Source organism: Typha angustifolia, chromosome 5 (assembly GCF_048772165.1).
Source record: "Typha angustifolia cultivar Huaian chromosome 5, ASM4877216v1, whole genome shotgun sequence".
In the NCBI taxonomy this organism is placed as follows: domain Eukaryota; kingdom Viridiplantae; phylum Streptophyta; class Magnoliopsida; order Poales; family Typhaceae; genus Typha; species Typha angustifolia.
The window spans coordinates 6357573-6384361 of record NC_133243.1 but is presented as its reverse complement, the minus strand read 5'-3'; the positions used below and the strand labels follow the sequence as shown (position 1 = coordinate 6384361).

At 34.6% G+C, this 26789-nt stretch overlaps 1 protein-coding gene across 3 annotated transcripts; it reads left to right on the top strand.

Annotated features, from left to right (window-relative positions):
* The first annotated feature begins 12 nt into the window (after positions 1-12).
* LOC140759871 (probable cyclic nucleotide-gated ion channel 20, chloroplastic) lies at positions 13-26789 on the top strand. 3 transcript variants are annotated; one of them, XM_073096545.1, is made up of 13 exons: positions 13-291; positions 1385-1824; positions 6207-6392; positions 9158-9256; positions 10589-10726; positions 12534-12782; positions 16247-16507; positions 18962-19107; positions 20546-20623; positions 20949-21078; positions 21575-21821; positions 22163-22325; positions 26285-26789. In XM_073096545.1, exons 2-13 carry the CDS (start codon positions 1393-1395, stop codon positions 26415-26417), a joined length of 2262 nt encoding a protein of 753 aa, XP_072952646.1. In that variant the 5' UTR covers positions 13-291; positions 1385-1392; the 3' UTR covers positions 26418-26789. The 3 variants fall into 3 exon arrangements, with proteins under 3 accessions (XP_072952646.1, XP_072952645.1, XP_072952647.1); XM_073096544.1 differs by lacking the exon at positions 13-291 and adding an exon at positions 298-443; XM_073096546.1 differs by lacking the exon at positions 13-291 and adding an exon at positions 522-642.

Below are 26789 nucleotides of genomic sequence, written 5' to 3'. Positions count from 1 at the left end.
GGACTACAGCAAGTCTGAACGGACTAAAGTGGAAAGTAATCATCGGAGTTCTTTCTGATTTAACGACAACAGCAAGCGCCCAGCCGCCCACCTTTTGCTACCTTGGTTTCTTCTCTAAGAAGTAACCGAGAAGCTTCTTCGTCTTCCCCACCCAACCTCTCCCTTTCTATCCATTCCCTTTCTCTTGCCATGGGAGAAGCGGGCGAGTTTACGCAATCCCACGCGCTGTAGACTTAGAACCCCGTCCTTAAGTCAACCCCGGTCTTGTGAGGACTTGCCGAAACTTTGAAGGTTTTCGTCTCACCACTTCTTTTCTCTGGTGCTTCGTGACTTGTTCACTGGGTTGGAGGAGTTGGGCTTAGTATATATCTGCCTTTAGTAGCTTTTTGCATAAATGATCCGGCCTTTTTAGTGATTTCCTGCTTTTTGATGAGGAATGGCAGGTAGAGATGTCAATTAGGGCATGGCAACCCGTGACCCATGCATTGGTTTTCCTTTTTGAGCCCTTTACATATATTTTTCTTCCTTTTTATCGACTTTAGACGATGCTATTTTCTTTGGGCAAAGTATGTTTGTTTTGATGTAACATAAATGATGAACTCTGTTGTCTTTCTTTGTTTTCACCTCTCGGATTTGGTGAAGGTATGCATGGATCTTCCTTTAATTAGTACTAGCAAATTATTTTATCTGAAATGCAGATTATGTTATCTTGCTTCTTCGATATATGAAGACGTACTTCCTGATACCCATCCATATCAATCGCTACCAAGATGTCTTATCTTGATAAATTTCTATCTCTGTGGCCCATTGGATGATGGATTGTTTTTTTTTCTTTGCCTTGTATCTATTCACTTTCGGTATATCTTTGTGCGTGATTTGTTCAGAGTATATATACTTACAAATACCATGAATTTTCACCTTAAATTTTAGAGGAAGTTGAATGCAGTGACTCCGTTAAGTGTAGAGCTATCAACTCTACCCTTCGAAGTGGCTTCGATGCTCACCAATTTTCTTATATAAGCCCACTGTTTAGGATTTTTAAAGACTTAAACTTTCTGATATAAAAAATTAAGGACATAATTGTTTCTTTAAAATTTGCCAAAATCTCATACTTCTGTTCCTCTCCTACACTTGATTTTGAGTGGATTTCACTTTTAACCTCTCTCATTGCTTGAGTTGTTTATTAGCTCGGTAAGTGATCCCTAAGCCCTTAGATTACTTGGGGAGTAAAAAGTCCCCCATGTACTGGCCTATAAAATGGATGTTGTGGATAGCGATGCACAGTATGTGTCGCCCTTTTGGGACTAGAATGAGCTGGTCTGAATATCTTTGCTTCAATGCTTTTCTAACTTCATTATCTGATTATATGTGATTTCCCTTGCAGGTTTAGAAATGACTGATCGAGAGAAGGATCATGTCCCAATGTTATTGAAAAATGTTGAACTACAAAGATTTACAATGAGGAGTGCATCAATGTCTATACCAGTCCACGAATCCTATGACAATGGAGATACTTTTATATCACATACTGGTCCCTTGCGAGGGCCAACTCAGTTTTCACATATGAGTGGTCCTCTGAACAGCAATCAGAGAACAGAAAAGTTTCCTCGATCTTCACAGGCAAAACAAAGTAACAGATCACATGCTGTCATGCCAGAAGAAATTGGAAGAAACGATTTGTCATACAATGACCATTTTGCGAAGAATGAGCATTTGTTGAAGTCTGGACCTCTAGGACTATGCAACAATCCAGATTGCACTGATTGCCCTGCTGCTTATAAAACCAAAATAAGCCATTACAGAGCTTCTTCTCTCGACAATAAGGTACTTTTGACATTATAAACATGTATTAGTTATTGCTTTCTGTTTTTTATTTTTTTGGATCTGATAAAGTTTCTATACTCTGTTAAAGTTATCTAGAAGCAATTTGTCATTTGATAAGAATCTGAATGCCTCTGCTCAATTTAAAAATGCCTTTATCTATAACATGACTTAATTCCTTGTGTGCACTTTTGATTAATGTACACTGTTCAGACATTACAACACAAGGATATCTTACTTCATGTTTTCTTCTATTTTGAACTTAACCATCTGAAGAGCAACATTTTCTTGAACCACTACGTCCAAGAAGTAGGTTTGAAGTTATTAGACCAACTTTCTTCTGCATTTTAATATTTTATTCACTACTTACAACTTATAAAGTGAGGTGTCACTATCTGAAAACGGAATCAGAATTGATCATGTACTCCAATAGAACTTGAGATATACAAAGCGTAACATTAACTTTCCCAAAATCCACAATATTAAAAGAACTCAATATAATTGATAACTCCAAGCCAATAACTAGAAACTCTCAAAGAGATAAAGATGATCAAGTTAGACAACCAATGTCTTTAAAACAACTAACACAATAAAAGGGAAAAGACAAATCCTAATGGAGGTAAATGAGTCTCATAGTTGATTTAGTTAGTGTTACTATGAGGTTTCACTTACTGATTAACCTACGTTGTCTTTTCCCGTTGAAAGAGATTATAGTCATTGTAGGAAATTCATCAATTTATCTTATGGCTGTTTTTTTTTAATCTCGCTAGTCATCTAAAAAAGTCACTGTAATATCTAAAATAGGTATGTTTTTAGACTTTTAAATAAACTCGAGTCACCCCGGAAAGCTGTGGAGCGATCTATATCGAAGTTGTTTTTTAAGTCATATCTACTCATAACCAATGTTTTGTCAAATGCATGACAAAACATTTTATTGAGTATAACATTGCACGAAGTATAACGTTGCTCAAAATATAACATAGTATGAAGAATAATAGTGCAGAAAGTATAATATAGCACAAAGATAACATGATGACACAATAGCACGATTTACAAGTGAATAATCCATTCACCTCTGGTTCATGTAAATAACTCAAATCAATAATCTGGGTACCAATAAAAATCCTCACCTTTATTTATAAAAATTATATTTAAATTTAGCAATATACAAAATTTCTAAAATTTACTACTAATTAACTTTGGGCCAAGATCAAGCTCAAGGCTCACAGCTCAAAAAAAAATAGTAACTCAAGTCAGGCCAAGGCCCATCCAACAAAAATAGGTTGGGCTGCTACTGGAACACCTAGCTCTTATTCATTTTAGGAATAATCAAAATCGTTATTCCAAAATACAACCTCGTATTCCAAAATAACAGCTAAATATCAAAATAGCCACATTCTAGAATATAAACACTATTTATCTAAATTATATCTTAAATCACACATTAACCTAATTATCTATTTACCCTTGATTTAATTACAACATTTTATAAATATCTTATTATAATTTATCACTAATCTCTTATCTCTTTTAAACATCTTATTATAATTCATTACTTCTTTCTCCCATCTCTTCTCTTTCTCAAACATCTTATTATAGTTTATCACTCCTTTCTACTCTCTCTTCTCTTGTCATATTTTTAATTTAAAATTAAATAAATAAATTAACCTTAAACAACACAAATGTCAATAATTTAATATTTCATAAAATAAGTAAAAGTATTATTATTAGTATTATTATTATTAAATATTATTTTAATTTTATATATAATTAAATATAAATATAAATAATGTAAACTTAATAATATAGTATTTAATTGTTGTAATGTTTTTTTTTAAATTATCTTATTATTAAAATAATTTTATATGTATGAATAACAACAAAAATATAATATTAATAAACTAATATTTAATGGAAATAAATATTTACTCATAGGTAAAATAATATATTTATTATTTAAACTATGTATTAACTTAATTAAAATTTCTTTAAATAATAAAATAATTTTTTTTGGAAAAGATTAATATAATATTATTAATAATCTCATGTTTTAAGCTAAAATAAAACATATGAAAGTGTAAATATTTTAATATGATTAATAATCTCATTTTGCAAAGATATATTAAAAAATATATGTTCCATTTAAAATAAAATATTATTATATTCGACTATAAATATAATAATACTTAAAAATATTCTTTTGTTATAAACACTAAATATGGAGGATTAAATTAAAAAAATAAAAATATTAATAAACCAATATTTTATAAAATTAAAATATATTCAATTATAATAATAAAATTGTATAAGCATTGCATGCCTATCTCTCAAAACATTGCACACCGGTCTTTCAAGCATTGCATCCTATATTTCAAGCAATGATGGCTGTGCCACAGATATGGACCGTGCCGACCTGTGGTCGGCACGGCACGACACGCCGTGCTGTAAGGGGAGAGAAAAAAAATTGGATACTCACCTTCATCGTTGTCGTCATCGATCACCACTCGCTTTCGCAATTGTCGGTCGCCGTTGCCCGAGTGCGTCGGGTGCCCTAGCTCTCTCTCTCTCCTCCTCCCTCGGGCTAGGGCACCTGACAAGCTTGGGCCACGGCAATCAGTGACAACGATGGTGATTGGCAACAGATAGCTCGACGATGAGGTCAACGTCGTGCGGCGGAACTATTAAGAGGGGTGTCGTGCGGCATCCCTCGTGCCATGTGCCGGTACGCTACCGGCACGACCATCCATGCTTTCAAATATTTCCTTTGTATCTCCTAGCATCGCATTGCATATTTATCTCCCTAGTATTGTATTGCATATCTATCTTCTTACATTGCATATGTAACTTCCAAAAGCATTACATACATAAAACATATTAATTTATTTATTATCTATTCCATCAATCTATTATAAATCAATCGAAAGGTATTTCAGTAACTTCTTTACCTTTAGTTTATATCACATCAAACATAATTATTACACCCTTATTTTAGAATATAAGTAAATATAAGAATAGCTATTCTTAGAATAAATTTCTTATTTTGGTAATAACAATTTATATTTGTTATTCGTATTTTACCTCTATTCCCAATGTGAACAATGCATGGGGTTGAGCCAAAAGATGGCCCAACTATCGAGCCCACCCAAATCCACCTTGGTTTGAGTTAGAGGTCCCAACCTAACTTTTTTTCCCTCTTGATGGAGAAGAATGAGAGGAGAAAACAGAGAAGTGGCTGTCGGCAACATTACTACCACTGCTCCAACATGCGACACCAAACCACCCTCGCAATCAATGCGATCCATTGGAAGTTGGTTACAACGATATTCGAAGTTTCAGTTTCAGCTTGGCTAAAAAATGAAACGTTTTGGTCAGTTTCGGATGGTTTACATTCTAGTTTCATTCTATTGGTTTTGGACTTTCTTTTTGATAAATAGTCTTTTTTATCTATTTTTCATGTATCACACAAGATCTAATAACATTTAAGCAATGGGATTGATATTGAGTTCGGTACAAATTGGATTCAAGTAAAATTCAGCTTTAAATTTAAAACATACTTCATTTAAAATGTTTGTCTGATCATGCATAATGAATCCCGTGGGACTAGGGATACATACATTTTGGTGTGGTCGTACTTTTAAAAATTTGTTGGGGGAGTTGTGGATTGGACCGAAACGCAAAACATTTTGGCAAAATGTCTTAGTTTTGTATGAAATTTCAAACCACGATTACAAGCCTATAAGATAGGCAACCGTTATCAAGTACTTTTATGGCCAACATAGGAGATGGACTTTTATTTATTTTTCTTGACAACTTGGTAGAGATTTTAGTTTATAGTTTATACTTAAATTTGGCAAATTATCTTGTTGGTGAGTAACCAACTGAATTTAAGCATATACCCAGCATTAAAATGTTGAATTTTTCCCATACCTTTAACCAGGTAAGTAAGATTTGGACACTTTACTTTTCTATTGCAAGATATGAAGAACTCCATAACGATGTGAGACATGGAAAGACTGAAAACTGAGACTGACACCTTTGCCCTTGAGGTTTCATTCCATCTCATTATGAGGCTGAAGGTCTCACCCTATTTCTTCACCCTTTAAACATCAGAGTTGAATGGAAGAAAAGGTTTCATGTTGCTGACTCTAATTAGTCTGGGTATGATATGTTTCGTTGTTGCTGCTGTCATAGCTGCTCTTGTAGTGTTTGTTATTAATTACTTATGTTAGCTTTCTGGTCATACTTGCCTTATTTTTTTTCTCTTTTAAATGAATAATGTATTACAAATATAATTTTACTATTTATAGTTCTCTTGATTATGTTTCAGATCTTGCCTTTTAAACATGTTTCTTCACTAAGACCTAAACTTTTGTCCTTGATTCCAGCTTCACAATATTCTCTATGGTGATGTTGGTTGGGCAAAGAAATCAATTTCGTTCCTGCTCTCCTACTTCCCTATCATGAATCCACATAATAAGTTTGTACAACAGTGGAATCAATTTTTTGTCATATCATGCTTGGTTGCAATTTTCATCGATCCATTGTTTTTCTTCCTCTTGTCTGTAAAGGAGGTACGCTTTTCTCACTGTTCAGCCTTTGGATTATGCAGCTAGATCTTTTATATATATTTCCATTGATCACTTGATTTTTAATGCTTAGAACTTGCATCTTTGTATTTGTAACTGGAGTTCATTCTGACATGAGATGTGTAGATGTGGCATATTTTAATAGAGTTTCTTTTGTCATGATACAGTTGTTCCTTGAGTAAGACTGATGTGACTGTTTAGTTCTTTCAATGTTTTAACTTGTGGGATGTTTCCGTTGATTGATCATTGCCCTGGTCATTAAGATCCCACTCTAGATATAGATCATACCTTATTTTGTGCTGTATAATATCTGAGTAATGAAACTTACAGGAAATTATATTTGCCAACATAGCCAGCTGGTGCTCTCTAATAGCTAAACAGTCATTGTTGTAGGAAACCAATGATATAGTCATCAGACTAAAAGTATGGTTACCATTTGGATGATGTGTTGGCTTGGATGTCTCCTTCGAATCAAAGGACACAGTTTATAACTTTATATTATATATTTTTTTTATTGCTGTCTCAGCCTAGATAAGCAAGCATTTCCTGAGATATGGTCCATCAAGATGATATTAAATACTTTTTAATTCTTCTATCTGCTACAATTTGGTTCTTGTATATACAACACTAATAGCTACCTGATTGTTGACTGTGCTTTTAGAATATCGAGCAATGCTCAACCTGACGATAAGAGTATTTCAAACAAGGTATCAGAATATCTATGTATATTTAAAGATTTAAAGTTAGCCCTTTGTCATGGTAGTGATACTTGCTAACTTTGGTTTGCCTTGGTATGACAACTCGTTAGGTAAAAAAAGATTTCCAAGATCGAGAAAGTGTTTAATCCCAACATCATATTTGATGTGGGCATCATCTTCAAGTTGACTAAAATAAAGTTGTTTATCCAATTTTGGTCTACTTGATCTAATTAGGCTCAATTTACTTTTACATTTAATTTGTTTAGTTGATTCTTAATTCAAATGATCAATTAAATTAATCAATTGATAGATATGGTAAGCCTATATGCGGGGGATGTCCGCATTGAGTTATTACCTAAACTGAGTTAGTCAATTTAGGTAAGACCTAATCAATTAGGGTCTTATTAAGAAATGAATTCCTGTTAGAATCTCAATTGATAGTTATGATAAGATTATATGTAGGGGAAATCCACATTGATTTATTACCTAAATTGGGTTAGTCAATTTATGTAAGATGATTAATTAGAGTTCTATTAGAAAATAAGTTTTTATTAGAATCAGTTAGAATCAAAGTTGTTAACCTATTTAAGAATTATTGTATGAGAAACACGGAATGATTGAATAAGATTTATTTGAATATCTCATTTTTTCTCCTATGGTCTTCTTCTCTCTCCTTTCTCTCCATTTCTTCTCTCTCCCCTTCTCTCCCTTTCTCCTACTCTATTTTAAGATTCTTTTCTAATCTCTTCTACTTCCTCTCTAAACCTTTCTTCTTCTTCAATCTCTACTTTTCATTGGTTACTATTGCTGTCTAGAAGATTCTAGTAGTAAAAGAAAATCTTTGAGTGTCTGGACGTGAAAAGAAAAACTTGGTTTTAAAGTAAAAACACTACTATTCAATTTTTGGTAAACTTAATGATGCGGACATCATTGATAGGACGCGATGGCGTGTGTACCAGCATAAGAGGCACCGACAGTTGATAATCCCTCCTATAGGGATCTGATTCTGATTTTGATTTATTTAAGGTGTCTTTTGTTTATTTCCTATGTAGGGTGTTTTTTGCTTAATTTCATTGTAGGTTTATATATAGACCCGTTATATTTTCTTTGGAGATTAATGAAAATTTATGTGATTTTGTTCTCTAGAGAATTTTGGTGTAAAATCATTTCTTAGGGTGGAGGTGTGAATCCCCGTTCCTTCCCTTCTTATTTTCCTCTTTCATCTTTCTCCACCACGTTTTGCATCACTTAAACTCTAAAGTCTTTCCTTACATCATATTTTAGGTCTTTCTATTGCCAACATACATATTTGAGAGTTGAGAAAGTTATTGTCTTATCTGAATAATTTTTCTCTCATTCCATCTAGTAGTGATCTTTTTAATTGATTAACTTATTGTCAGTTATTGCTTACTATATTTTATTTTAGTTACTTAATTGGGTTAATTGTTCTCCAAAACATTGCATTTATATTAGATTTGGATTAATATTAGAACCAAGTTTACATGATATTGCACTGGATTTTCCAAAATCTGCTAGACTTGTGCCAAAATGTACAACTTTCAGTTTAAAGTTTCAATCTGTCATTGGACTCAGAATGTGAGAAAATAAGGTTAATGGAAGGACTGATGCTGACATCTCTCAACAAAATTTTCGAGCTGATTACATCTATGACTTATTACTTTGCCTTCATGATAAAATTCCTAACGTCGAACTTCTGTATGTTATATTCAAAAAATTTTGACATAACTGCAGCGGTCCTTTCTCTTCCCACATAGAATCAGAATGAGATGTCCTTGCCAATTTTGAAGAGTTTCAAAATGGTAATATCTGTTAAAAGTCATATTAAATGCTTAAGAGTAATTATATTAAGCCATTCTGCTTTGTTTATGGTGCTGCATTTCATTGTTGGTGATCAGAGCTGCTGAAGTTTGTTATAGCTGTATCATTAATCACATTCTCTTCTTAGTTTCTCTGCAATATTTGTTACATCACGTTTCTGTCAATTTAAGAATTTACCATTAGGCATTCATTTTTTGTCTTCCTTTGAAGCAGAATGACAAGTGTATAGTCCTTAATTGGTCCTTTGGGACAGCAATTGCTGTTGTGAGAAGCTTGACTGATTTCATCTATTTTCTGCACATGCTTCTTCAGGTAAATGCGTTTTCATTAAGATATGACTTACTATTTATGAGGAAGAAATTTTCCTCTTGTTTACTTTCACAATTCCTATTATGGATGAGTTTCATGCAGAAGATTTTTCAGCAGTAATTGACATTTCTCCGAGGTGATGTTATAAATTGAGAAATAAAGATCTATAGTCCTAGTTTTGGTGAAAAATTAATTGCATAATGCAGATAATAAATTAGTCGAGTAACCAAGAATACATAAGAGGCTTAAGGGTTTAAATTTAGGGTTCAGCCCATGGTTTGCCTTTTAAGATTTTTGATACGTATCCAACAATATCATCTTCTCTGCTTGCTTGATGGCATAGCTTTTGCTAATTTTGGAGCCATGTTGACAGGAAAATGTCCTTTGAATTGAGTGTAGTGGTCTTCCCAATGCCATTGGTAGATCACAAGCATTTTGCTCTCCCATGTTTTCAATAACTTGTCCTTTATTCTGACAAGTAATATCAGTGCAAGGGAGCCATTCCCAGATTGAACAACTTCTTTTCAAGAGTTTGTTTAAAACATTACTGCAGTTTTCATCTGCTTGTAGCCATTGCCATTAGGTTCTTTCACCTTTTCTTTTTCCCTTCTTTGTATATTGGCACCAAAGAGAAACGACCACTTGATTGTGCCATCTTCTGATATCCTATTTGAATTATAGACACTAGATATCTTGTACTTGACAGTCAGTTTCATCTAATTCTGTCCTTGAAAAATAGTAGTTCTTTTTTTATCCATTTTACCTAATTTTCAAAATCTCAACTCTAAGTGTACTACTGAACTTATGGATTATTGTGCCTTCGTGATGTAGGGGGCATGATGGAGTATATTTTAAGACTAATATGCAAGTTCTCTAGATGTACTATATTTGTTTTTGTTGGATTCTAGCCACATTATATATTTAATTTTGTTAAAGGCATAATATATATTGTTAGTTCGTTACTTAACAACCTAAGCTTTTGGGTTAACTGTTATTTAACATGATTTCGAAACTAGTCTGTTGGAGGTTGTGAGGACAAACCTCGTTTGTCCGCTTTTCTTCTGCAGTTTAAGCTTTTGGAACAACTAATATTTCACATGGTTCCAAAGCTAGTTTTTCTGGAGGTTATGAGTTCAAACCTCGTTAGTCCTCTTTTCTTCCCTAATTTTTAGTATTGCAATATTGTCAGTTGCGAACATGTTATTTATTATTTGTTCATGTGCGTTATTAAGGGTCACACGTGAGTGGGCGTGTTAAAGTTATAGATGAAGATCTAGCCCTATTTATGACTTGTCTACTTCATAATTTCAGCAATTTTCTATGTGTCTATTGCAGTTTAGGCTGGCTTATGTTGCTCCTGAATCAAGAGTAGTGGGTGCTGGGGATTTAGTTGACGAACCAAAGAAAATTGCTCTTCATTATCTTCGTGGATACTTCATATATGATGTCTTTGTTGTACTGCCACTTCCTCAGGTAAATTTTTTGTATAGTGTTCTACAGCCTCCTAAATCTACAAATATGCTGTTATTTTGACATCAAAGTTCTTGTGATTAAATAAGAATTTTCCACTGAGATGATTGATCATTTACAATCAGCAAGATGAGCTCTAGAAGGATGCAATAATGATAGTCTAATACTATATTTTATTTCTCTTCAATCTTTCATTACCGCATTGAATTTTTTCTCCTAGAGTTCTTCTCTTGATGGGAAAAAGCTTGACAGTGTTTTATATGATATTTCGTTACCTATGTTAGAGTAGAAGTTAAACTCTGTCCACATTTGATAGATTTCTTTGACTAACCTTATCATTTGTTGCCTTCCCTCTGCTTCCAAACAAATAAATTTAAACAAGGGAAGAGCAAAGATGAAGTCAGACGCAAAAATTATTAATAGATTATAATGAGACTGTCTTAAAGAACTTAATTGAAGCTTTAGTTATCAGAAACTGAGGACAAGATTATAAAGATCACCTAAACTTGTAAGTTCCTTAGATTTTTAAATTGCGTTTCCCTCCAGCCAATGGAGCAACTAAAAGAACTCATTACTTGATGTCTTTCGAGTCTTTCTCAATTGGAGAACTAAATAAAATGTACAGCTTCTGCTTTGCCATCTGTAAAGTTTCTGTGCTTAGAAGCTGGATATGGTCTTCAAGATAATTTTAGGAGACCTCATCTCTGTTGTGAACTCAATAGTCCTAGTTGAACTGTTAGGAGAGGCCTCTATTAAGAATGTTTTAGACTTTGAAGTGCAAGTACCCCTAGGACTTAGGACATGATTTGAATATTAGTTTCTCTCTTTTCTTTGCTTTTCTTGTTGCCCTTTTATCTCCTCTCTTCTTTGGGAATCTCTCTAGAAGTCTAGCTTTCCTATTAGCCTTTATATCTACTGGCTTATACATGAAGAGTACTATAATAACTAGTAAGATGAACACCAATCTGATGCCTTGAGCTTTTAGAGGAGATCCTGGAGATCTTGGAGGTTTTAATATATACACTAGGTGCTATAGTAGGAGAAAGGAATTATCAATAGGTCAACAACTTTCTTTTTTAATTATGGAAAACAAGGAAATATAGAAAATCTCAAGATCATTTGTGGTTTTTTAGTCAGTCTCAACTTTCTTTTCTTTCTCTGTGGGGTGGGATGACACACTCCACTATCGAGGAAGAAAAACCTAGTCTAATGATACGACATAAGAAGTTGCTGTAGCTAGATGTATTGCAAGTATGGAGGATTTGTTCTTTCCCCTCAGGTTGACCTTTTGAGAGAAAGATATCCTTAACCTCTGTTGCTGCATTTTAACTTTTCAAGTAGTTGCTCTGAAAGAATTTTTTTACCTTCATTATGGTGATTAATATATTTAATTCTCAATAAGTAATCCTTTCTAAGATAACACATACTTTGCAATCTAATTGTGCCTGTGGGTGAATATAGGGTCAATCCATGACAAAGATTAATAAATCAAGTTTTCTTAGTTCCTGGAGCAGGTTAAACATTCTATTGGGGAGCCTGGTCTTGACTTATGGTGTCTTGATGTTTGACTTATGTAAAAGCTTGTTTTCTATTAAAAATAATGTTTGTTGACTTATTTTTGTTTCGTTCTTAAACTATATCAGCTGAATGTTTATTACAATCTAAATACTATAACCTTCTTATCGTATAAAACCTTTGTAATTGTTTATGCTGCATAGTATAAGGATATTTTGATTATCTTTTGGCAGTATAATTTTATTCTTGCTGCTGGTCATTGTTTTAAGCTTTTCTCTTTTTCCCTTTGTTCAAGGTGTTGATATTGGTTGTTATACCACGATATGTGGGAGCTTCAGTGGCAAACTATGCAAAAAATCTCTTACGTGCCACTGTACTTCTTCAGTATATCCCACGAATCATCAGATTTGTGCCGTTGCTTGGTGGTCAGTCTGCAAGCGGATTCATATTTGAGTCGGCATGGGCTAATTTTGTTATTAACCTACTGATGTTTGTATTAGCTGGGCATGTTGTCGGTTCATGTTGGTACCTTTTTGGTTTACAGGTTAGTCATCTTTGGCTTTTTAAATGTAACATTGTTTCAATATTGTAGTCTTTCACCATCACGATACCTTTAGGTTATTCTGCTTTCCTAATATCTGCAGGTCTACACGTCTACTTCTAGTTCTACGTGCTAGATTCAGAAATTTGCTAACTCATATTCTTGTTGTATAGCAGAATACATTATTTTGATTTCCGTAATTTGTTGAGCAAAGAACTTATATTAGAAACAATAGATTGATAGAGTACTTATTTTGTGTGTTGCTATTAAAATAAAATAAAGTGCTAGTGTATAGGAGGGATTTTTGGTTTTTTGCACCTACTAGTTTCTTCTCACATGAATCTCTTATATATCTCTTTGTACTTAGTACAGTAGTATAGTCATTCTTATGAATCCCTTCCATATACACTCTCAATTTTATTTACGAGAAAGCCAACTTGCTAGTAGCCTAGTACTTGGTGGACTGACAAATGCTGCCTGTTATAACAATCCTTAATTTTGTAGTTCCCATTAGATTCAAAAGGGTTACGTTACTGTAGTTTGTAGGTAGTTCTGTTCACTTAATTGTTATTACTTATGAGCAATGATGGCTGCGCCATAACACCATCAGTACGGCACGTGCCGGTCGGCACGGGGCATGCCGAGCGGGACGTGCTACTGGTACGCATTTATAATATTTTTAATAAACTTTTTAGGATATTTAGAAATATTTTTAGGTCTTTGATATGTCAATTTTTGATTTCTGATTTAAATATATGTATTTAGAAATATATTGTAACATCTCACATAGTCTTCATACAAATAAAAGTTTTATAATTCTCCTATGATATGATATGGATATTGAACATGTACGAGAACGATTAGTCCCGGCACAGGCACATGTACACTATAAACATATACAGATTGTGGATATAGAGTATATTAATGGTGTTATAGCTCTGATAAGTGATTGATATGATGGTAATGATGATGAACTCATATCATCCTATTGACGCACCACTCCGAGTGTCTAAGCTACCTATAGACTTAAGTTCTTCGTAAAAATACCTCTTTGAGAAAATTATGTAACAAAAACGCATGTCTTATCTTCATCATCACCATCACTAGACTAAGTCTCATCATTATCATCATCACTGTCACCAGACTAAGTCTCATCACCATCATTATCACTACCACATCATCATTCATTTTAGTAGAAATATCTTTTGAACTTGGAGGCAGAAGATCATGTCATACTGATTGTTTAGCATCCACTACGATGTGAGAGTTGTCTTGATAGCAGTATGTGTATGGCTTCTTTTTTCTGAAGATATGTATCTATCAGTCTAATATTTTTAGACTCCGCCATAAAGCCCGTAACACCAGGAGTCATAGAATTACTGCCCGCATATAAACTGATCTAAATCTTTAAAAGCTACCATCACTGCTTCTCATCTCATCCTCTCTTTATATATTTCTATTTTCTTTTATTGCCCTTTTCATTTGTCTCTACTCATCATTCTCTCCACTCTACTACTTGTTATCATCATAAATGTTTTTATGGTCATGCATTGATTCTTAATGAATTATTGACTCTCTATTTTGTACAGTTTGTTAATCCTTCTTTTTGCATATTATATGGGCCAATATTTTTCTATTTTGACTTCCAAATTAACTTGAGTATAAGCTGCTATATTTCCTTATCTCCAGCTAAATGTTTTTTTTTAGACGGCTGACATTACTACTCATTTTCTTTTTCACACTAATTGAATTTGACATGCTTTAGCTAAGAGGGATGGATTGTTACTAGCCAATGTTAGTATCTTGTGACTTTTCTCATGGAGTCATTTTAATTTTAATGTAAACACCTAAACAAAGATTAAATTAAAAATATAGAAAATTAAATAATAAAAGTGCTACCTTCATAATAATTTGGCAAATATTTAATCTCAATTTCAACAAATTAAATAATTAAGTAAATATTTAATCTCAATTTCAACAACTACAGTTTTGCTACCTTCAAAATAAATAGAAGAAAAAGATTCGTTTAAGTACAAAAGGAAAAGGAGAAAAATATGAGCTTTAAATAAAAAATACAAATAAAGAAAAGTTTGTTGCCACTGAAAACTGAAGAGTGACTAGAGAGAGAAAAGGAGAGGCTAGAGAGAGGGTGGAAGAATAAAACAAAATAAAAAAATTTGTTAGTCAAAAGAAAATTAATAAAGAGAGGAATAATAAAGAAAAAATAAAAAAACTGGTTGTCTGAGACCAGGTTCCAAATTATGAGCTTGAATGATTGTTAACCACAAAGTTCTTCCAACTAGTTTGAGAAAATTCTGAGATAAAGTGGATTGGTATCAAAGTGGGTTTATACTTGTAGTTTCTATAGTGATTGTTTTCTAATGTATACTTTCTCCTAATGGCAACAATACTCATCCGTTCTTCATTATGCAAATAATAGAAATTCTACAGTACCTTCTCTTCATGCTTTTAGAAATTACTCAATTAGAACTACTCAAGAACAATTTAGAAAGTTATTACGTGAAAGAAAAATCAGTAAGTGAAGAAGGAGAAGAAAAAGAACAGATTAGAGAAAAGAAAACCAAAAGAAAAAAAAATCTGCGGACTTCATTTGAAAAGAAGATGAGATTAGAGAGAGAGAGAGAGAACCAAGTAAAAAGAAAGAAAATGTGAAAGACTGGTGTAGTGCAGGAGAAGAAGAAAGAAGAAAAAGAGAGAGTGAAAGAAATATAAAAACGTAGAGAGAAATAAAGAAATAAAAATAAAAAACTGCATACTGGAGTTTGTCAGAATTCGCCGGAGTTAGATTTGTGTTGCTGGATTTTGCCAGAGCTAAATCTCTCCGTAAGAAATGATGTCTACATAGTAATGACTAAGGAGAGAAAAAGAGAGAGAGAGAGAGAGATAGTGAGTAGAAAGTGTGAAAAAAGAGAGAAAGTTTAAATTGGGGATATCACTAATTGATGTTCCCAGATCGGATCTAGGCCAAATCCATTATGGATCTGGACCGATTGAACCAAAGGCCAAACTACTGATCCCTATCTGGGTCGGCCAATCCTGCTAACATTTTATGGTACTAAATCCTCTCATGTGATACTGAACATTCTACACAAGAGAGCTTGTTGATTGTATGTTGCATTTACAATTCATAAATCACATGCTATTCAAGGTTGTTAATTTGTTATGATTCTCATCCTCATTCTTATCTGATTAGTTCGGACGATGCCTTTTACTTAGTTCACAAATCAGTTGCTTTCATCCATAGGAACTGCTGGAATTAGATATGCCCATGATTTTATTGCTTGCTTGGAATACAATACACTTTTGTTTATTTACTTTATCTATCAAGCTTTTACGGCTGAAAGCGTTTGTCAGCATTTATGGCATCTAGTTTGCGGTCTGATACTTGATGGAAATATACTCAGAAATAGCAGCTTCTTTTCTGACCTGTATACTTTCTGCGGCAGAGGGTAAATAAGTGTCTGCAGGATGCTTGCTCTACTTCTGGCATTCGATCTTGCCAACTCTTAATAGATTGTGGACGAGGGGACAATCTTCAAGAATTTGATCAATCAAATAGACAGCAATGGTTGAATGAGTTCACTTCTACCGACTGTTTCAATTCTAGTGGACATTTTCAATATGGAATATATGAGCAGGCTGTTTCGCTAACCACAAAAGACAGTGTTGTTACAAGATATATATATTCTCTATTCTGGGGTTTTCAGGTACCTCTTTCCTGCTTCTTGCCTCAAAGGATGGACATTGTTTGAAATTCATAAGATGGCATTGACAATAGAACTTAGATATATACACAGGTATATATGTATATATATGAATGTAGGTGTATATATGTACATATAATGAGTTTTTAGCTGTCTTTTTCTCTCTCTCTCTATCTCTCCCCCTTTTAACCTTTCTTCCTTTTTTTTCGATATGAAAGAATGGTTCCTTTCAAGTAGGAGAAGTCCAAATCTCTCTTGGGAGGAAGTTGTATGAGAAGACATGATACAGCTTGATTTGATACCACAAAACCTTATGTTAAATAGAGATAAATGGAGGCAAATGATAGTGAACCCCATATAATTGGGATTATAGGAGATTTCTTCTTTTGCCCTGCAATTGGCTAACCATTTTGCAGCTTGGTTTGCCTTTCTATAAGCATCATTAAAACAACTTTCATAGAAGTAACTAAAGTACTGAACAAGTATCTGACATCAGTAGATATGACGAATTGTCCATGGTGTTTTCGAGCTATTTCTTATAATTGTTTTTAAATGATGTTATTAACTTATTATTTCAACAGATATTTTAGAACCCTCTTTTAAGATTCTTTTGGCTATGCATATAAGCCACCACCCTTCTCATTATTTTCCTCTTATGTGGATTTTATATCTATCTCGTCTTATATAAAATATCAGCATAATCTATATCAGATCAATCTACATATTGACATTATTATGTCATGAATCATATGAAACTATTAAGTTCCTTGTAGTTTTTACTTTTCAGATTACCAATGAAATTTAACAAATAATTAGCTGATAGTAGAAATAACATAGAAAGGGACAAAGAGAAGAAGAAGCTCGTGTGTTGGAGGTCATCTACCTTTTAGTGATGTTTGCAATATCTGCATTAACCTTCTTCAGCCTTTCTGGTAGTATATCTAGTAAAATCTCCTACTTCATTTGGAGCATGTAGCCTCTTTCTTAGCCAGCCTGAAGATGACTTTTCCTTCACTGTTGCTAAATAGAATTATTGTCAACCAATGGTGGAAATTTTGTCGTTGTGTAAAGATGCATAATCTTAGTCTGTCTTTTAATTTTATATCTCAAATATAAAGTTGAAAGCATTAGCTAAAAAGAATTCAGCATTCGTTGACTTGCCGTTATTTTATATTACAATATTTTTTCACTGAGAAAGAAGAAAGGTACCATATGTTTCAGAATGTCAGTGTTCAGAATCAAAACATTTTTTTTTATTGAGAACTCGCTATAAGCCTTTACTAAAATTTACGAACTTTTTCCATTTTGGTCAAGGATTTCAGGTGAAAATTTGAAGAGAAACAATTTTTGTGGGAGTTTGTTTGGAAATATTTGAAGCGAAGCACTGAGTTGAATTTTTTATTTTTTATTTTGATGGCATATGTAAGAATATTGCTAATTACTGCATTCTCCTGAGCTTAAGGTAAAACTTGCCTAAGTCTATCTTACTTCATAGTGAGAATCTAGCAAATGGCAGGGTTACATATGAAATATCTAAGACAGGCTGTCCTGGTGATTGAAAATTTCAGGGATATCTGATAGTTCTTGTTAGTTTACGGTTAGAAACCTCAACATTAAGGAAGCCAATGTTGCATCCTACTATAGAATGTGAAAGTTTAGTATGGGTTAAGAACTTAAGATACTACATTCTTGTTTGAAAGAGAAGAAAGGAGGCAACATAAAATAGAGGCGCAACAAGTCGAACAGGGACTTCTTGAAGAATGATGCTATGAAGTTTTCATATGCATATAGTTTGATTTATATCCTTCTGCTAAGTTTCAAGCCAATGTTTGATGAAAATAGGCGTGAAAATAGGCAGGTCTAATATAGGAGATTGTGCCTGATGAAGGATTCGTGAAGCAGGCCCACCAAGAAAGGTTGGTTTAGATCTTGTACTCATATTTGTGTTCATTTCAGAGACTAAAGGCAACAGCCATGCAGTCATGTTAACTTCATTTATGGCGATGTCTCTTAACATTCAAAAAGAACTGGTCAACAAAATCTGGTCAGCTGGAGCACAACTCAAAGATGAGAAAGCTGCAATAGAATTAAATTGATTTTCATGATTGGAAATTGAGCTATCAGTAACCTTTTGAAATGGTGTCAAGGCAATGTCAGACAACAGGAATTGCCGCAACTGCTATATGGGCAGTTTGGAGGGTAGAGCTATTTGCATTTCTTGGTTGCAGAAGGGCAACCATCCAGAAAGCCCTCTAGACATGGGAATGGTCTTAGAGGAGGGAGAAAAATGATTAGTTTTAACTTAGTGATTTGTCAATTGGACATAGATGCATTTGACTTGCTAAATTAATTGCAATAATAATTTGCCTTCTGTTGTATATTGCATGTCTTTCGAGAATTATGATATGCTCTGATACTAGTTTATTATACTCTTACAATGTGATGTTTCTGCTGTAGCAAATCAGTACTTTAGCTGGCAATCTAATTCCAAGTTACTTTGAATGGGAAGTTTTGTTCACTATGGCTATTGTTGGATTGGGCCTGTTGCTTTTCGCCTTACTCATTGGAAATATGCAAAACTTTCTCCAAGGTCTTGGAAGAAGGTACACTTTTACATCGGAGACTTAAATTTTTGGTATAACCTCATGATAATCCTTGTGGATCTGATGCATTAAACCTCAAGATATCTAATTGAAGGTAAGCTATTACAAGGAGATGAAGCATTCTGAAACTTAAAGAACCAACTTATGAAGTAGTGTATAACTTATAGTGACATGGTGGGCTCTGGAAATAGTAGATTAAGTTTTTATATACTTTATTCCCGCCAAAAAAGATTTGAAACTTGTTGGTAATCAAGATTAATCAGTTAGATCATAAATTTGGCATGTTTTCTGGTCTAAATGCATATATTTATCTTTCACTATCTGCTATACAGAGTGAGGTCTGACTAAATGGAATTGTTTCATGGATTTAGTTTTTGAATCTATCCTATTTTTTCTCTATTTTGATGTAAAAACCCATGCTTGATTAATATGGATGCCAATAGATGTTGTCATATCTGTTACCATCTTATAGCTCAGTCTGTACTAGATCATGCTACTACTACATGCTAGTTATGCTAGTTTTGTGGAAGTTCATGATTAGTTCAAATAGTAAACTGTTGAACTGTATACTAGTTGGCTATTTCAATCGGCATTTTAGGTTTGTAATTCTTGAGATCTCCAAAAGTCTCACCAATAATCAACTGTATAGGGTTAGGTTAAAATCCTCTTATATAGCTCTTCCGCATATAATCCCGATAGCCTTAAAATTCTGTCCATGAGGTCACTAGAAAGAGTAGAAAAATTGAAACAGTATGGTTTTGCACTCTGTATTTAAGAATGTTCTTAATCGCGTTCGAACATCCTTTCTACACCACTGCACTAAAACTTTATACGTCTTCTTGTAAATCAACGTCATAGACTGAAACCTTTGACTTTAAAGAATCAAATTCATCTTTCACTTAATATTCCTCGTTAAACATCTCATAATTTGTTCATATGCTCATATGTAATATGTAGACACATTATATGAATAAGATTCTATTTGAAATATAATTTGCTAATTATATAAGTACAAATAAAATTTTATACTATCAAAATGTATTAAGTCTAGAATTGAGGCAAGTGTTATAATATAAAATATAAAAATCACCATTCTCAAACATAAGTTTTTATAGTAGTTTGTAAGTTGATAATCCTTATAAATTACTAAAATTTAGTTCTTTTCATTTTCATATAATTGCATTGTGCTATGAGATTACATGTTAACCAAACAAAGGGAATGTAGGTTCATTGACAATGTCCCTTAACAGAATTTTGGTCACAAATGCCATCAACATTTGCATGAAAGAAGTGAAATGTTCTTGTTGATAATTATGGCCTTGTGAGGAATTTTTTATGTGGAAATATGTCATTATGTATCAGTTCTAATGTGTCCTCCCTTTTGATAATTTATTAAGTGTCGAAACTCAATTGTCTGATTCTTCTTATGTGTCACTAGGAGATTAGAAATGCAACTGAGACGACGTGATGTTGAACAATGGATGAGCCATCGACGCTTGCCAGAAGATTTGAGAAGGTATGATGTAAAATTGCTTTGAATTTTTATCATACCCCTGTGCCATGAATTCTCATCTTATGAAGAAAATTAACTAATTCCCTTCCGCTAATCACTGTTGTCATCAACGACAAAGCCTTCTCCCTGCAGTGAGTTTTGCTAGACCACAACTAAAATGGACTCATGTTATGGAGTAACCATTAAGAATATATTTATTATACGCAATAATTTTCTATTTGTTGTCATGATACAATTTTCACACTCAAAGAATCACTAGTCTGATAGTTGATGTTAGTCTTTTAGATTCCTCCTAGTTTTACATTGGTAGAGTGCCAAAAATGTGCAGGCAAGTTAGACAAGCGGAAAGGTTCAGTTGGGCTGCTACTCGAGGGGTGAATGAAGAAGAGCTACTTGAGAACTTACCAGAGGACATACAAAGAGACATACGTCGCCATTTCTTTAGGTTTCTCAATAAGGTAAGTTTCTGATCATGAGGCTGGACTCTGGATGCCTTTAGATAATCATGGTGCTCTAGGTAAAGATTGACATACTCCTAGCATATTGATGCTGATTTGTTTGGATGACCATGAAATGTTTGATCCTGTCATATTAAATGGGCATATGGGCCACAGATTGAATGATGAGTTATGGTGAATGGGCATTTTACATGAGTTAATAAGTAAGAATTAGAAGTCCAAGAAAAGTAAGTCTCGAGCAATCAGAGAAATCTGCAGTTAGATAACAGGATAGCTCTCAAAAGCATGTGCACTGTATGTGCAGAATATCTTGACCATATAGCATAATTGGCCCAGAATATTTTGTATATTTCTTCTAATTAAGGTTATTTAACTTGTTAGGAACATAAAACATCGTAGTTAAGGTTTCATGCCAGCAGAATTCTAGTTGAGGCTGTTCTGTATGTTGATGATATTCTTTTTTACCTGTGGAACCTGAGATTTCCTTTATTTGTAGGTCCGGATTTTTGCATTAATGGATGAGCCAATCTTGGATGCTATTTACGACAAACTAAGGCAGAATTTATATATTAGGGGAAGTGATATTCTTTATCAAGGAGGTCCTGTTGAAAAGATGGTTTTCATAGTAAGGGGTAAATTGGAGAACATTGGAGCAGATGGAAGCATAGCTCCCTTACAAGAAGGAGATGTTTGTGGAGAGGAACTCCTCACATGGTATCTAGAACACTCTTCAGTAAATAAAGGTCTGAATTCTACTTGACCACTTCTTTCTTTTATATTTGCAGTTCTCAGTTATTCTTTAAAAAAATGAGATTCATTTTTAGAACCCGGATTGAGACCTACTGTTTCTATATCATATAGATGCCATGTGTAAGTAAAACAGCTGTCAATCCCCGCCAGTTATTCACGTGTGATCTGGTCTTAAATAGCAGACTTAGCACATAGCTTTGTTTTACATTCATCACACAGTATTTGAGACATTTTTCTATCAAAGAAGTCAGCTTCTTTCGCACAAGTATTTCTTTATGAAAGAGGAAGCCAATTTCACAGTAATAAAATGACTTCAAAGTGTAACTTATTGCAGAGGGAGGGAAAATCAGGTTTCAAGGACTGCGCTTGTTTTCTACCAGGACTGTTAGATGTATAACTAATGTGGAAGCATTTGCACTTCGAGCTGCTGATCTGGAAGAAGTCACTTCATTGTTCTCACGATTCCTGCGCAACCCACGTGTGCAAGGAGCAATTAGGTAAAAATGAGCATTCTGTTTCTTTTGAAATAACATTGCATCGCTGATTTCCAAAATTTTCTTGCACTACTACAACATCATTGTAGACGTTCAGCTTCATTTTCTCTTAAACTAATTCATCATAAAGATACGATGAACGATTAATTCTTGTGAATTGTAGTGACTACTGATACTAGCAGATTAGTGTTACTAGCCTTATCTGATAGACCTATAGTTACAGAAAATATTAAGATGCTAGGCATGGTATATATTGTCTCTTGATGTTTCTTCGTTGGTTAATAAAGTGAAGACAATATTAAAAATCTAAAGATAGAAAAAGGTATATGTTAGAGAAATGGCAAGCAAGACAATTTGAAATGCCCAGCATCTGCCACATCTCCTTCACATGAGATTGCCTCACGTGACACCTACATATAGGCTAGAAGAGCTAGTAACATACACATATTCACTAGATAAAATTAAAATAGTGAAAACAGCAGTGAAGCCTACATGCTACGACAAGTACGTCAATAGTATAAAGAATTGTATAAAGATAATGTATAAAAAAATTGCATAGCATGGCAAGATTCATACATTTACCTAACACAATAAGTGGAAGACAAACTATATAAATTTATCCCATCATAAATTGCATAAGGCATCCACCACATTATAGAAGTTAGCACTATGCGATTCACACACATGCTAACTTCCTTTATGATCACAAATCCACCCAACACACTCGACACTAGGCACATCGACTGTCATAGCCCGACTCTAGGCTTACTAGTCATCATCTTTACTCATTCGACATAAACACCCCTAAGAGAGAAGATAGACCATAGTGGTAGAATTGCCTACTTATTACCTGGTGAATAGTTAATAGATCGTTTATCACTGCAAATTAAGGATCTCAGTCGTGAGCTCCTATGCCCATCTTCATCATCACCGCCATTGCAGGATCATTACATTTTATAGTGGAAATGATGAGTCATATTAGGACCTTAAATTTGGGCCATAATATATAATACTAGAATATAATTCTCGAGCTTTTTAGCCTAGCTAGGAAGGTATCGGGTAACATTGAGATATAGAGATGACATCCCTCACGGTAGCGTACCTATGCTAGTGGCATGTTATTTTGCAAGCAAGATACTAACAGGACAATCAATAGATTCAATACCCACATCGGAGGATATTATCATCATAGAATACTTGTGTTGTATTTCAAACATGCTATCATATAAGCAAGGTATTCAACATGGCAATCAACACCCACGTCAGGGACATCATCAACATAGAATAATTATGTATGCTGCACTAGATGTATAATCATTTAGCCATTCATGAATAATAACAAGTGTCAAGCTATGCCAACCATGTATAGTCATCTAATAAATTCTATCACACCATACATAGGTCTTTTCTTATTTAATTTTATTATCATTAGTTATTAGTAAGAGATAGTCTACTTGTTTGGAATTGCTAGTTTTCCTTAGCAACAGAGAGACTCCTCACTAACCACAATCCACCTTGAGGTACTACATTGTACGCAAATAGTCAAAAATAAAGCTGAGGAAGGGAAAGCCTAGCTATGAGGCTGCTCCAACGACCTAAAAGAAATGGCCCCTAAGCTATGCCAACTTAGCCTAGCCAGGTCTCGCGCCCCACAAGGGTGGGCTTGGCTTGAGCTGAGGCCTAGGCCCCAGTAGACCCAACACCCACCTTCGCAGCCCACAAATGACCACAACTTGAAACTAATAGGCAGGGGAAGAAATGAGGAAGCGTAAGGTCGCCTCTGCAGGAGAAGAGGGAGGGATTGAGGCAACGTCACCAGTTGGTCAACTGTCGACGAGCCAGCACAATCGCTGAGGATGGAAACAAAGATATGGGGTATAGAATCAAGAATGAGGGATGAGGTGAGTTATGCCAAGCAAGGAAAGGGGAAGGGCAAGGGGGTGTTGGGTTCGAGTCATTCGAGGGTCAACTCTAATAAAGGCCTACACACTAATCACCTCGAGCACGACAGAGGGGTTAGGATCCCCGACAAGGCATGGTGCCACCTTCGAGGGGTCTCCAAAACCATGTCAAGATGTTGCCTCCGCATGGGCTTATGGGGCCATGAGAGAGCTCCATAAGTGCGCCTCGACTAGGGTGAGCTCGAGGCTAACAAGGAGCTCGGTCGTTGATCGCCGGCATGCAAGAATCTGACAATGTTGAGTAGTTGAAACCCTAAATTGAAGAAGAAAGAGTGCTCACCAAGGAACTTGATGGTCACCGCCAGTCTCATTGGTAATGACAACACTATTCGGAGAGAGGAAAAATAGGGGGAAGCTTTGTGGGTGGGGGTGGGGGTCGAGGATTTACCTTCCACCTTCCCAGGAGGAGGGAAGGGAAGCGTGAAGGAGAAAAAAGGAAAGATAGCACGTGATCTGACTTGCCTCCCACTCAATTTTTTTCTTTCTTTTTTTTTCGGCAAGTGAAGAGAAGAATAGTTTTAACATAACACGCTTTTATTATTCTAAGTCAACCTTTAAATGAATATGCAAAATTCCGTTTGCTGGATGGATCTTTTTCCTGATATTACTAGGTGAATATTTATCATCTAGAATGATAATAGACACTGAAATTTATTGATTTATGTAAGTTCAAAGATACCATACTTAAGTAATTACCGAAAGTATCAAAAGACTTCTGCGAGGAGTGAAGGCATGAAAATTGTGGAAAGGAAAGAAGTGACATGGAAGGGCTGAGGAGTGTTTGCCATTACTCCAAAGATGCACTTCAGGTAGTCTATCCAATCCTAGTAGTTAGCAAAATTTATTGTTACAGTTGTTTTGATGGACTTCATTCTGCCTGATGCACATCCTTATGCCATCGGTGGTGGGCCTGCCCTCTCTCTCTCTCTCATATGCCATTTTCTATACCGGCGACAAAGTGGCAATGTTTTCTAAATGTTCTGTCTGTTAGTTCTTTCTCCAGTGAGTTATTTCTAGAATCACTGGGTTTTAATATAATTTTTGTCATTTCATTGAGCAAATGAGCAATACAAGGAAAGGTCCTTCCTCAAGGACCGCAATATAATTTTTCTTCTTTTGCGTAAATGCTTTATAACATATGTTCACATGGTAAATTTGTTATGTATGTAATATGGGATTTCTCAGTTTTACATCCATCTGTAATTGTTATCTGGGGTTTGTCATGCTAAAATTGAACTTAGCATCACACCGATCCACTATAATCCTGCATTATCTGAAAGAAGGAAGGAGAGGATTTAAGTGAAGATCTATCATTTGCAGTGCATAATCTGGCAACGTTTGTATGTGTTTTAGTGACATTTGAACACTTTTTCAACGAGTGGTGATTTTCAGGATTTATAAGTGTCAAGATTAGGCATCTCATAACCTAGTAGAAACACCAATATGTATAACATAAATCACCCAAGCTTTCCTCCCACTTGCACTCACCCACCCACCCAACCTATGGGCAGACTCCAATAGGAAAAGAAAAATGCCAACATCATGTCTTATGACATGATATCTTGGCTATATATGCTGTCCTGCAGGTTTCCTGTCAGTTATGAACTATATTGATGATATGAAATCATAATTTACCAATTCATTTGAGTGATTGGTTTTTAATATCTTATGAATCTAATACAAGTTTAGGTGCTCCTCTTAGATCTCAAAATTCAAAATAGCTGGAAGCTATTAGTTTGTTTGGAAGAGCTGACAGGAATTACTTTTGGTACTCTAAGGTGCATAAAAGCCGTGACTGGTTGCATCCAAGTGGTAGCAATGCACAGCCAGTCGGCTACTCATCGTGTTAATCCCTCTTGTAGAAAACAAATATAAAACTGTGGTGATGTAAAGCTCGTCCTTGACTAATACCTTTTGTTATCTGTGCTGATCAACAATTTTTATGTGTTATGCAACCAGAAAATTGAATATTAATAAGTATATCTTCCATTAATGTGATAGGTATGAGTCACCCTACTGGAGAAATATGGCTGCAACGCGCATCCAGGTAGCATGGAGGTACAGGAAGAGGCGATTGAAGCGCAGTGAGAGCCCTAGTCATGGATCGCGTCACTCAAATACCAGCTTCCGATGACAAATCTCATCAGATTCAGCAGGCATTTTAGATGTCGACTATTTTCATCTGCACATGAAGCCGTTCTACTATTGTGGCCATGCTGTGCAAATATTAGAGCTATAGACATACTAGATGACGACCGCGGGGAGCTGCAATAATTTTCCCTTGATTTGCTTTTCCCCTTAAGAATTTTCCATTCTTATTTAGTTTCTTTCTTTCATTTTGTTGTCAGCTTGTAAAATATTTGTGCCAGTATCATGTAACTGCCTCATTATCTATAGCATAAACAGGCAGGAGTGATGAACATATGCCCTGTCTCTACAAACTTCCCCAATAACTTCACTGAGAATAATATAATCTATGCTGTTTCAATGATGTAACACAATATAA